The sequence below is a fragment of the Pseudophryne corroboree genome, chromosome 4, assembly GCF_028390025.1.
Source record: "Pseudophryne corroboree isolate aPseCor3 chromosome 4, aPseCor3.hap2, whole genome shotgun sequence".
Lineage (NCBI taxonomy): Eukaryota > Metazoa > Chordata > Amphibia > Anura > Myobatrachidae > Pseudophryne > Pseudophryne corroboree.
In genome coordinates, this window is record NC_086447.1 from 906,584,012 (window position 1) to 906,598,093 (window position 14,082).

The 14,082-nt window shown below is 50.1% G+C and overlaps 1 protein-coding gene across 3 annotated transcripts in view; it reads right to left on the reverse strand.

Annotated features, from left to right (window-relative positions):
• LOC134910652 (calpain-13-like) overlaps positions 1–14,082 on the reverse strand; it is a 157,197-nt gene that overhangs the window by 137,485 nt on the left and 5,630 nt on the right. For 2 of the 3 annotated variants that reach the window (XM_063918942.1, XM_063918939.1), the window contains exon 2: positions 156–393. In XM_063918942.1, coding sequence (XP_063775012.1) covers positions 156–386 — 231 coding nt within the window. In that variant the 5' untranslated portion in view covers positions 387–393. The remainder of the gene's footprint in view (positions 1–155; positions 394–14,082) is intronic. The other variant, XM_063918941.1, reaches the window with a different exon arrangement.

Here is a 14,082-nt window from a genome sequence, read left to right on the forward strand (position 1 = left end):
CATTATCAAAACAATTAACAGGGATTTCGGACATTTGCATATATTAACTACTTATTGTTTATTTTCTAAAGGAGGGAGACTATAAAAAAAAGACAGAATATCCCTGTATGTAGAATGTGCAATTTGTCCGCTGACAGAGAAGAAAGAACACTAACCATTGGTCGCATCCATTTAATGTTTTGCGTATTGAACTCCACATTCAATTTGGAACCGATAATGTTCATATTCGCTGGGAAGGTTTCATCGGTAAATAGGACGCCCTTCACCAGGTGGATATCTCTCAGCGCCTCAAAATCCTGATTGTAAAACTTCCGAGGACTCTCCAGAGTCCCGTTCCTAGCATAAGCCTGAGGTCCTGGCTGCACCTCGCGCCTCGTATCATTCATGTTGCTGCTGAAAGAAGAATTACAGTATAGTATATAGTAAAGTCAGTATGTATATATTTCTGGGTATAACTAAGCAGGGTCGTCTTAACAGCAGTGTAGGCCCCATTTTCCAGTGGTAGGGGTGGGTGGTGCTATCAGTGGCAGCTTTGATGTCCCGCAGGCGGTAGGGAGTGTTCTATCTTCCGCTCAGCATGTAGGACCTGGAGCAGTCATTTCTGCTATTTACTCCTTTACTGGACAGATGGTGGGTTATTGGGAGGGTGGGAGAACACTGAACTGCAAAAGGAGGAATTTTACTGATTGAAGGGGCCCCCGGTTCATGACCTCAAGGGTGGTAGAGTGTGTTTAATATGTAGAGGAGGGGTGGATAGTGGAGAGGGCTTAATATTTATCATTTTCCAGTGGAAGGGCAGCTTGTTTGATGGCAGATATCGACAGTTCCTGAAAATAGATGTCTTAGCGTTCAATGGATTACAAATCTAGAGAGCCCCACCTTTCAGGAGGTACTGGGGACACCTTCCAGGAGGTACTGGGGACTTGGGAAAAAAGAGTTCAGGAACCAGAGCAATCCACCAATGAAAATATAAAACCAGGCATGTGGAGCTGGAGCAGGGACCAGCTGCTGGAAGACTGATATCTCTGGTTCTGGGTATAGTAGAGAAAATGACTGCACCCCACACCATACACTGCCTCTGTGTACACTGCACACGCATCCTCTACCATATACTGTCCCTATATACACACTGCACCCCCATACCCATCCATATAGTAACCCCTATATACAGGACAGCCCCTCCTCCATATACTGCATACCCTGCACTCCCTCCTCCATATACTATGCTGCAGCCCCAGGTTACTTACCAGCCCGGAACTCAGCAACAAGTAGCAGCAGTAACCGGGAAACGGGTACAGGAACCACCAGACAGTCCCGCAGCGCTCAGAGCCGAGGCATCAGGGGCACATGTGGCCACTTACCGACGGAGGGGGAAAGGTGAATCAGTCTGGCAGGAAGAGGTGAGACTCAGGGCTGCCAAGAGAAATCCTGGACCCCGGTACAGTAACTTCACCCCCCCCCCCTGCAGGGGGTGTGGCCACAACCTGTTAGTTGCATGGCTGCACCACTTTGGGGGCATGTCTAGCACACGAGAAGTATCGGGAGCATTACTTACCTCCCAGCAGTTGGGACAAAAGTGTTCACTATTAGGATGGTGGGACAGTCACATAAAAGCTGCACTGGTTGTAAAGCGCATTCCCTGGAACACCATAATTTTGTGACAGTGGATCCTCCATTGTAATTTTGGGACAAAGGATGCACTGCAGCGTGTAAGTGAAATCACTGTATACACACACATACACACACACACACACACCATACTTACCGACATTCTGGCTGCTCTCTGCGGGAGAGAGCAGCCAGGTCGGCTCAGCAGGCGGGCAGGGGAGGCTGTGATGTAAAGGAGGGGGTGGCCGGAGGCGGGATGGGGCGGAGCAAGGGTGCGGTCACAGTGACACCTTCTTTAAGCCACGCCCCCCGCTCTGTAATGCCGCGATCACCGGCATTACACTGCAGGGGGCCTGGCTATGATGACGCGATTCAGCAAGAATTGCGTCATTGACTGCCCGGACCGCCCACTTTACACACTAAGTGGGCGGACGGGCAGGGGGGACCCCGCAAATCGGGAGACTTGCCTGCTCTTCCGGGGGGCCGGGAGGGTCACCCGATTTTCGGGAGCCTCCCGGCCATTCCGGGAGAGTAGGCAAGTATGACACATACATATAAACCCGCACACATATAGTATATGCAGATACTAGGTGCTTCATCGCGCCCTACGGGCGCTCTTCACACCGTCGCAAGGGGCTACGCCCCCTTAACCCTTGCATGCCTTTCTGGGGTTCAATATTTGTGTTATATGGAGTATCACCTGCATTCCTTTGTTAGTGGTTAAATATTGCACAATGAAAGGGTGTGCGATGGTGAAGGAGGCGCAGCCCCTTGCGACGGCGTGAACAGCACCTGCAGGCCACAATGTACAGAATGTAGCGGGTGCGGGGGGTACTGCGGATGGTGTCTGTAGATGCTGCGGATGGAGGGGGGGGCGGAAGTGGGGGTGGGGCCCGGATGGGGAAGGGTTGGGAGGTGCTGCGGGTGGGGGAGGGGCAGAGGAGTGGGGGATGCAGATGGGGGAGGGGTCCGGAGGCACTGCAGGTGGGGGAGGGGCAGGGGTGCCATGGGTGGGGGAGGGGCAGGTGTGGGGATTTTGCAGATGGGTGAAGGGTTCCGGAGGTGCTGTGGGATGGGAAGGGGCGGGAGTGCCACTGGTGGGGTAGGGGTCCGTAGGCGCCATGGGTAGGGGAGGGGCAGGTACAAGTGTTGCGGCAGATGGGGAAGGAGGTCTGGAGGTGCTGCAGGTGGTGGTGGGGCATGTGCGGGGGTGCCATTGGTGGGGGAGGGGTGGGTGAGGGGGGGACCGCGGATGGAGGAGGGTGTCTGCAGATGCTGCGGGTGGAGGGGGGCAGGTGTGGGGGAGACATATAAGGGGGGTGAATGGTGGAGGGGGCCTGGAGATTGCTGGGGGTGGTGAAGGGGCGGAGGAGTGGGAGCCGCGGGTGGTGTAGGGGGTCTGGAGGCACAGCATGTGGGGGAGGGGTGGAGTGCCGCATGTGGTGGAGGGGAAGGTGCGGAGGTGTGGTGCATTGGGGAGAGGTCTGGAGGTGCTGCGGGTACTGTACCTGCCAAAAAGGTAGTTGGAGGGTATGCAGTAACAGGGCCAGGACAGGGGTGACAGGGTCAGAACAGGGTTGACTGGGCCAGGACAGGGGTGACAGGGTCAGAACAGGGGTGACAGGGTCAGAACAGGGGTGACGGGGTCAGAACAGGGGTGACGGGGCCAGGACAGGGGTGACGGGGCCAGGACATGGGCGACGGGGCCAGGACAGAAATGACAGGGACAGGATAGGGGTGACAGGGTCAGTGTAGGGGCGGCAGGACCAGGACAGGGGTGTCAGGGCCAGTATAGGGTTGACAGGGCAAGCACAGGGGTGACAGGGCCAGGATAGGGGTAGCAGGGCCAGCATAAGGGTGACAGGGCCAGGATAAGGGTGAAAGGGCCAGGATAAGGGTGGCAGGTCAAGGCCAGGGGTTACAGGGACATGACAGAACACAGGGCACGGGAGAGATTGGTATTAGGGACAGAACAGTGGTGACAGACAGATGTGTCTTACCGGAGTCACTGCTGCTGGCTGCTGCTGTTCCACTCCAACCTGTTGGCATCTGCTGCTGGTGGAGACTTGGCATGGCTGACTCTCTTAGGCTGTATTCCTGCTTCCTCTGCCCGTCCGCATCACTCCCCCCCTCCTCAGTCACACACCGCAGACCTCGCGCAGCTGCCGGGCACTGTGGTAAGGTGAGACTGGGAGTGACTGGTTAGCCCCCAGGAGATGCTGCGGCTGGAGGGAGGAGGGGGTCATAGCATGCACGTGGCGCGGACCTCACGGCTGCTGGGCACTATGGTAAGGGGAGACTGGGAGTGACTGGTTAGCTCCCAGGAGACGCTGATGCTGGAGGGAGGAGGGGGTCAGAACCTGCAAGCAGCGCGGACTTCTGCAGCGCTACCCGCCGGCTAAAGTGTGTGAAGGAGCTGGGCGCAACTCACTGCGGGTGGCAGCGCTGCAGCTAGCGGTGGGGTCGCAGGGGCTGGAGATAACAGAGGCAGTACGGAAAGTGCACAGCGGCTGGTGACCCACAAAACTACAGCTAAGAAGCGTGGAGTGTGCCAGAATGTGACGCTCCTCCCCACCAGAGAGACCCTGCTGAGTATGCTGATGTGGGGGTCAAGTATGGCATACCCCCTCACACACCCCCATACCTCCCAAATGTCCCAATTTTCGCGGGACAGTCCCATTTTTTGGGGTCTGTCCCGCTGTCCCACCCGCGGGTCGCAGTGTCCTGCGGTGGGGGGGGGGGGGGAGCAGTTGGAAAGCTCCTGTACTCGCTGTTCTGCTTAGCAGAGCAGCGGTGAATAGTGGAGACAGAGGGAGAGGGGGCATCAGGGGGTACGGATTAAGGGGGGGTTCCAGCAGCAGAGCCGGATTAAGGGGGGGGGGGGGGGGGCAGGCGGTACGTACCGTTGGCCCCACAGTTTTAGGGGGCCCCCTGGCTGGAGTAGCTCTGTCCCAGCTCAGAAGCTCCCCCCCCCGTCCTGCCAGCAACAGCGGCAGCATTGTGCTACAGTCAGCGCATGCTGCTGCGTATTGGCAGGTCTGTGGTGTTACAGGGAGGCAGCAGTCTCCCTGCTTTCTTCTGCCTGTGCGGGTGTGTAGGGGACAGCGACCACCTCCTCTGGATTTACCTCTAGCTGAGGGGCCAAAATACAAAAAAAAATAAAAAAAATCCCGGAATTTGCATAATGGGGCGTGGCCTCGCGTCCGCGATTAGGCCACGCCCCCAACCCACAGCAGGCACAGCAATGAGATAGGGCTCCCCTGTCTCAAGTACCCTGTGCCCCCCGGACTCATAATCAGCCCCTGGGGGCATGCCAGCAGCTCACAGAGCGCTGGGCATGCCCCCTCACTGACGAAAACGGGGCCCTCCCGCGAAGCCACGCCCCCTTTTCGCCGTGTGTGTGTGTGTGTGTGTGTGTGTGTGTGTGTGAAAGCTGGGAGGTATGCACCCCTGCCTGTGCCATGTCCATACTATCTGCTTCTGCAGCTGCTCCTAGTGTCCTATAGATTTGGCCAGATCTGTGACTCATTTGACTAACTCCGCCCACTGTTGTGACTCCGCCCAGCGTTAGCAAATGAATCACAAGATCACAGATCTGGGCTATTATATAGGAGATAGCAGAGAACTTTCAGTTTACCATGATTAAAGATGAATAAACTGAAATGTTGACTTGCACATTAGTGGTTATCACCAGAATATATTGTTACATTAGTCCCGAGAGTGCCGCAGTATTACTGCTTATACTACCTGTCAGCCCACTAAGGGCACCAGGGCAATTGTGCAGTATTATGGACAGAGTGCCAGCCATGACTTATATAGAGATAGATAGATAGATAGATAGATAGATAGATAGATAGATAGATAGATAGATAGATAGATAACTAGGGGTGTGGTATAGAAAATAGATAGTAAGTAGGTCGACAGTGTCTAGGTCAACCACTATTGGTCAACAGTAACTAGGTCAACAGGTCAAAAGGTCGACGTGAGATTTTTATGTTTTTTTGGTGTTGTTTTCTTCGCAGAGTGACCGGGAACCCCAATTAGTGCACCGTGTCCCCTCGCTTGGGCAGATTACCATTCCAATCGTAGTCCACGTGGATCGTTAAGTATGAAAAGGTTGACAAAAAGAAAAAAATCGCGAAAAACTCATGTCGACATTTTGACCTGTCGACCTAGAACTTGTCAACCTAGAGACCCTGTCGACCTAGTTACTGTCGACCAATAGTGGTCGACCTAGACATTGTCGACCTAGTTACTGTCGACTTAGAGACCGGATCCTGATAGATAGATAGATAGATAGATAGATAGATAGATAGATAGATAGATAGATAGACACATACACACACGTATATACTGTATAAAGGCCCTCATTCCGAGTTGTTCGCTCGCTAGCTGCTTTTAGCAGCATTGCACACGCTAAGCCGCCGCCCTCTGGGAGTGTATCTTAGCTTAGCAGAATAGCAACGAAAGATTAGCAGAATTGCTACTACATAATTCTTAGCAGTGTCTGATGTAGCTCTAGACCTACTCCTAGATTGCGATCACCTCAGTCCGTTTAGTTCCTGGTTTGACGTCACACACACGCCCTGCGTTCGGCCAGCCACTCCCCCATTTCTCCAGCCACTCCCGCATTTTATCCTGGCACGCCTGCGTTTTTTAGCACACTCCTGGAAAACGCTCAGTTACCACCCAAAAACGCCCCTTTCCTGTCAATCACTCAACGATCAGCAGTGCGACTGAAAAGCACCGCAGGATCCACAGCAAATCTACTAAGTTTTGTGTAAAATAACTTAGCGCATGCGCGCTGCGTACCATGCGCATGCGCATTTAGCAACAAATCGCAGCATAGCGAAAATCGTCAACAAGCGAACAACTCGGAATGACCACCATAGATAGATATTACGCACACACATACAGGACAGTGGAGAGTCTGGCTGGGCCCAGGTACTTTTCAGGGGCAATTGCCTATTCACAGGAATATTTAAAAAGAAATACAGAAAAAATTGTATTTTAAGCGCCACCATGGCCGCACTCCAGCCCCGCAGTCAGCAGCGTGTGCTGGGCTGAGGAGAAGAGCTGTAGCTGCTGCTGCCAGTTAAGGGGGAGGAAGCCCAGTAGGTCGACATGGTTTCTAAGTAGACAGGGACTCTAGGTCGACATGTACTAGGTCGACATGACAAACGGTGGACATGAGTTTTTCACATATTTTTTTTTCTAATTTTTTGAACTTTTTCATACTTTACAATCCACGTGGACTACAATTGGGAACGGTAACCTGTGCCGAGCACACTGATGCACCTTGCCCGAAGTCATAAGCCATGCGATGAGACACGGTGCACTAATTGGGGATTCCCAGTCCAGTTACGCACGCGGGGGGGGGGGTTCTGAGCACCCAGAAACCCCCCCTCCACCACTTTTTTTTTTTTTTTTTTTTGCTGCATTTTGTGAGCCGAGTATTATTAATGGATGTCTAGTGTCCTCTGCAGCCTGCTGTCTTCCTGGTGGCACTTGTAAGTGCTTAATAAAAGTTTACTTTATTTTAATTATAGTCCATATATATCCATGTGCATACATATATACACATGTATATACATACATATAAACACACACACACACATATATACATGTGTATATATGTGTACTGTATGTGTGTGTGTGTGTGTGTGTGTGTGTGTGTATATATATATATATATATATATATATATGTATGCATGTTTAATATGCTATGTGTATATATGTGTGTGTGTGTGTGTGTGTGTGTGTGTGTGTATATATATATATATATATATATATATAGGTGTATATACGGTATATATATATATGTGTGTGTATATGTGTATATATATATATATATATATACTGTATATGTATATATATATAAATATATATATATATATACATACACACACTAGTTTTACGGACCCAGCATATACTGGGTCACCTCAGTCCCCACCCCCGTGCTTGGCTCCACCAAGTTCTGGAAACCCCCTCCCCATGCAAATCCTGCGTTTGCCACTGCAGTCACTCTACGAAGAAAATGACACCAAAAAAATAAAAAAGCTCATGTCGACCTTTTTCATGTCGACCTACAGTAGTACATGTCATCCTAGAGTCCCTGTCGACCTAAAACGACCTACTTACTGTCGGCCAATAGTGGTCGACCTAGACACTTTCGACCTAAGTCTAGTCTATCTAACATACCACACCCGTTTAACACATTGCTCCTGCTTCTTTCCTATTAACAAATATTAACACTTTAGTATTTTTATGGTGTGCTGCCCTGGGGTGGTTGGGACTGAGCCAGCTTTGTGGGGTCCACACCCTGGAGTTATACTTAGTATTAGTGACCTCCAGTAAGAGAGACGCCTTGAAGTGGCCTGGAGGCTTATCGCGTTTTTTACAAAATATATGTAACCAAGATCTCCAATTTTTCTATTGCCATATAGTGTACAGGTCTAGTTACTAAGGGCGGGATGTACTAAGTTACATCACCGCCCATCACAGCTGATTGTCATAATGCTGTACTTACATATGCGATTAGCATTGCGAAGGACAGCTCTTCCGATAAGAGCTGTCCTTCACGATCTCCGGCGGTTCCATGATTTCCGGGTTTTCGCACCGGAGAATCAGTCTGTGCATGCGCAGAGTGACGGAGACAGGTGCGATGCATGCTGGGAGGGATCCGATTAGATCCCTCACACCAGCACTGCAGAGAGAAGCCCATAGGCTTCTATGGGGGATCGCCAGCAAATCCCCTACGCTGCGCTGTCCTGGTGGCCGGGGGTTAGTACATTCCTAAGATTCATTAAAACGGGGGTTTAGTGCATTTTCTGTTTAGTACATCCTGCCCTAATACCCTTGGGGTGCGTGGGATTACCCCTTTTGCTTGTTTCTTGTCTAGAACCCCCTCCTGCAGTACCCGAGGAATGTTACCAGTTTGATTTGAGCAGTTTACCATTATATATTGGAGTTCAGTGAGGCATAGATGGGGTCGGCATTAGGAGGGCATGCTGGGCCCTGTAGTGCCAATTGGAGGATACAGGGGTGATGCCACGTTAACTAGCACTCAATCTGCATGTATATTTGTGTGTGTCATTATCATGTGACCTTTCATTAAGCAATTATATGACCCATAGTGGATACAATTATAATAGCTGTGTGTGAGTTTGGGGTGCTGTGCCCCCTGGATTTGGTGTGGCTGGGCTGCCTTGAAATAGCACACCATAATATTTATTTAGCACTTTTGTAACACCACTATTTACTTTTTCACTAACACTACTTTTTGGAGTATTTTAATAACATCCTTATTTTTGTATCACTGTTGAACACATAGCTCCTGCTTCTTTCTTATTAACAAATATTAACACTTTAGTATTTCAGTGGTGTGCTGCCCTGGGGTGGATGGGTCTGAGCCAGCTTTGTGGGGTCCACACCCTGGACTTATACTTAGTATTAGGGACCTAAAGTAACAGAGACACCTTAAAGTGGCCTTAAGGCTTATCATGTTTTTTGCTAAAAATATGTAACCAAGATCTCTAAATTTTCTATTATAGGGGATGAGGTCATGTGACAGCCGCTCGTGATCCCGGTGCTCGCGATCCCGGCAGTCACCATGCTGACGCTGGGATACCAAATGATCAAAATGCCGGCATACAGAATGCCGACCCACAGGGACTATTCCCATGTGCGGGAGTCCATGACACCCATAGAGTAGGAATAGAAATTGTAGCTAGTGCAGCGAGCCACCGAGCCCGCAAGGGGCTTTGCTGCACTCGCCCCCCACCAGGCATTCTACTGCCAAGATTCTGCAGTCAGTATACCTACCGCCGGGATCCCCAGCACCAGTTTACCTGCCCCAACCCCCATATAGTGTACTGGTCTTGTTACTAATACCCTTGGGGTGCATAGGAAAACCCCACTTTTTTTGGGTGGGGAGGAGGCAGATAACTGGCTCAGTTGCTTTATATATACTGTGCTCTGATGGAGGTGTTCGCCTCTCCCACACCCCGCACAGGCCATGCCCAGACCCCTCCGGCTAGCTGCTGGTGGCTACTGGTGTTCTCTCCCCCTGAGACTAGCCGGGAGCTGTGCGGGGACTGGTGAGCTTATACGTGCCAGTACTGGTGTATATTGGGGGTCATTCCGAGTTGTTCGCTCTGTAAATTTCTTTGCATCGCAGTGATTTTCCGCTTAGTGCGCATGCGCAATGTTCGCACTGCGACTGCGTCAAGTAAATTTGCTATACAGTTAGGTATTTTACTCACGGCTTTTTCTTCGTTGAGGCGATCGGAGTGTGATTGACAGGAAGTGGGTGTTTCTGGCCGGAAACAGGCCGTTTTATGGGCGTGAGGGAAAAAACGCTACCGTTTATGGAAAAAACGCGGGAGTGGCTGGAGAAACGGAGGAGTGTCTGAGCGAACGCTGGGTGTGTTCGTGACGTCAAACCAGGAACGACAAGCACTGAACTGATCGCAGATGCCGAGTAAGGTTGAAGCTACTCAGAAACTGCTAAGAGGTGTGTAATCGCAATTTTGAGAATTCTTTCGTTCGCATTTTTACTATGCTAAGATTCACTCCCAGTAGGCGGCGGCTTAGCGTGTGCAATGCTGCTAAAAGCAGCTTGCGAGCGAACAACTCGGAATGACCCCCATAGTGCAGCATCATTATAGCCTGCCCATTACAGATATACAGCATCTATATTTATAAAGGTTAACGCTACACACACCAATGCCGTGAGGTGAGGCTAAGGGCAGAAATCAGCACTGCAACAGCACTGGAAGAGTGCGAGAAGAAATCCTCTTGTCGGATGTCACAGCATGCTGAATTGAATAGCACCAGGAGCTAATTCCCGGCGCTGTTTAATCCATACAGAATTGAATTGAGCGCAAAGATTGGAAGGACTGGGCTGACCGATCCTTAAGGGCCCTACACACTGGGCGATAATAGTCAAAGATATAAACTATCTCGTTCATTAATGAACGAGATACCGTTCATATCTTTGAGTGTGGAGGCACCAGCGATGAACGATGCTCGGCCCCGCGCTCGTTCATCGCTGGTGCCCCGTAGCTTGTGCATGCAGGCCAATATGGACGATCTCGGTTGCCTGCGCTGCTATGGAGCCGGGTGATGGGGGGAGTGAATAAACTTCACTCCCACCGTCACCTTTCCCCCGCGGCCGGGTCGCCCGTCGGCCGTATCCGCTGTCGGTAGCTCGGCTGCGGATAGCTAAATGTGTAGAGCCCTTTAGACCCCAAATAGATTGTTTCCTCTCAGAAACTGACTGCGGGTTTGTGGGAATGTGACTGATATAATCAGGGCTGAACTAAGAGCACAGGTAAAATATCTTATCTCCTTGTATAAATATTTGATCACTTGGTCTATGTGACTAGGTGAAAAATATTCTCATTATATTTTCCTTATCCACTTGTTTTAAATTGCAAAACAGCCTGAGCTAAGATGACATAATTACGTCTGTAGCAGCTCTGCGGGGCGGGATTGTGACTACGGTCGGGAAGGAACGCCCATAAACAAATGTTATTAAGCTGTCCAATTTTACTGCTGTCTTTGTTCAACCTCAAAGCTCTACCCTGAGGGCATCTTACTTAGTGTCACACATTTCATTTACCAGTGCCACACACCAAACCGGAAAAGCAGTGAGCGTCCTCTGCCTCAGGGCAGACTAGCAGCAATCTGCTCACACATACTATAGGTAGGTACTGTACAAACATAACATATCAATAAGGCCACGGACAGACGTTTTTACAACTTATACAGGTGTACGGCACTGCGCACTCTGGGGCGGAGTCTGACAAATCTGTGGCCGCAATTCCATAATGCCACGGCAGACTACATTTACATTTACGGCTTATGTGAGAATCCAGCCACCATATGCCAAACATCCATGCGTTTGCCTGTGGAACGTCATCACGTCCGCCTGCAGCCGCAGCAATCGTCATTAGTCTCTGGACATGTGTCCACTTCATGCTGGCTGCAAAAGACTCGTCTGACGTAGTCGTCCCATCTGCGACCGCATTGAAGTTGACTTATATACGCAAACGACACGCCCATGACACACCCACATGGTCACCACCCAGTTGCCGCCCAGACACGCACATTTCACAGAAAGAGAGGTCCAATCAATCCATCCGTACTTGCAGTCTCCATCCGTGTGCACATTCCTGGTTTCGGCGCGTGCTCACTCGTTTGCTTTCCACAGCGCACGTGCAATATGCTTAAACCCACGGGATGCGGCCACAAACCCACCTGGGTTCAACTCAAGAGCCAGGCCCTCAGTGCACATATCTCTTGCATGAAATGATCATTTTATCGCAGGACATGATCCAAATCTCATTGGATTCTATATTTAAAATGCTAATACGTAATAAACTCCACAGCTTGCTTTATATACATAGATTTCCATGCAACCTTAAGGACATGAGAAGTGGAACTGTGCAGTCATCCATACACAGAGGTTACCAAACAGTGCTGGATTACCAAATAGGCAGAGTAGGCACCGGCCTATGGGCCCCAAACCTTTTAGGGGCTCCGTGACAATGGGTCAAAATAATACTAATTTGATCTTGAAAGAAAATTACAACCAAGCGTTCTTACATTGGGCCTAATTCAGACCTGATCGTAGCAGCAAATTTGTTAGCAGTTGGGCAAAACCATGTGCACTGTAGGGGGATGTAACATGTGCAGAGAGAGTTAGATTTGGGTGGGGTGTGTTCAATTTGAAATCTAAATTGCAGTGTAAAAATAGAGCAGCCAGTATTTACCCTGCACAGAGACAATGGGTGTGGATCATTAAATCGAGGTCTAGGTCGAAAATGTTTAGGTCGACCACTATAGGTCGACAGTCACTAGGTCGACAGGGTTTGAAGGTCGATAGGGTTTCTAGGTCGACATGTACTAGGTCGACAGGTCAAAAGGTCGACATGAGTTTTTCATGTTTTTTTGGTGTCGTTTTCTCCGTACAGTGACCGGGAAGCCCAATTAGTATACCGTGTCCCCTCGCATGGCTCGCTTTGCTCGCCATGCTTCGGGCAAGGTGCCTCGTTCCGCTACCGCTGCGCTCGGCACAGGTTACTATTCCCAATCGTTGTCCGCGTGGATCGTTAAGTATGAAAAAGTTCAAAAAAAGAAAAAAAAGTGAAAAACTCACGTCGACCCTTTGACCTGTCGACCTAGAACATACCCCACCCAAATCTAACTCTCTCTGCACATGTTACATCTGTCCCCCCTGCAGTGCACATGGTTTTGCCCAACTGCTAACAAATTTACTGCTGCAATCAACTCTGAATTACCCCCATTGTTTCCAAAAGAGAGAAAAAAATGAATCAACTCAATGAAACGAAAACTGTACATTAAAGACTCTGTAGAGAAAATACTGTAATAATGTAATGGTCCTATTAACAACTTAAAGTATATAAACCACAGACATTAGATTCACATTACAGGTTCCAGATCGTAGACCGTTGGTTTGTAAAATTAAAAATGTATTAGGAGATAATTTGTGAGTGGGGACTCCGAGATTTCAACAGCCTAGGGCACTGTTACCGATAGAGATGAGCAGGCTTGGATCTCAGAGATCCAAGTCCACCCAAAGTAACCCAACTGGGGCGGAATCCGGACCTGCTGTTTAAATTTCCATGCTAATGCCAGACTTCAGATTGAGGCAAAACGCCATCAAGCAGTATTGGATCTCTCGTGAGTTTTGGATTCTATATAAGACCCCTGCAGCGGTGATTCCTGTGCCAGTTCCACCCGTCCACACTGCTGTGCGCTCCGCTCAACTGTGCTGCGACTGTGTCTATCAACTCCAATGGCTGCTCCTGTGTCAATCTAATCTAGTGACTGCTCCTCTGCTGCTGTGCTGTGCTTCGTCCATTCCCTCCAGAGGCTGCTCCTGTGCTCTCAGTTATGTGCCGTGTCCATCCGCTCCAGTGCTCAGTTATGTGCTGTGTCCATCCACTCCTGTGCTCAGTTCTGTGCTGTGTCCATCCACTCCAGTGCTCAGTTATGTGCCGTGTCCATCCGCTCCTGTGCTCAGTTATGTGCTGTGTCCATCCGCTCCAGTGCTCAGTTATGTGCCGTGTCCATCCACTCCTGTGCTCAGTTATGTCCAGTGTCCATCCACTCCTGTGCTCAGTTATGTCCAGTGTCCATCCACTCCTGTGCTCAGTTCTGTGCTGTGTCCATCCACTCCAGTGCTCAGTTATGTGCCGTGTCCATCCGCTCCTGTGCTCAGTTATGTGCTGTGTCCATCCGCTCCAGTGCTCAGTTATGTGCCGTGTCCATCCACTCCTGTGCTCAGTTATGTCCAGTGTCCATCCACTCCTGTGCTCAGTTATGTCCAGTATCCATCCACTCCTGTGCTCAGTTATGTGCTGTGTCCATCCACTCCTGTGCTCAGTTATGTCCAGTGTCCATCCACTCCTGTGCTCAGTTATGTCCAGTGTCCATCCACTCCTG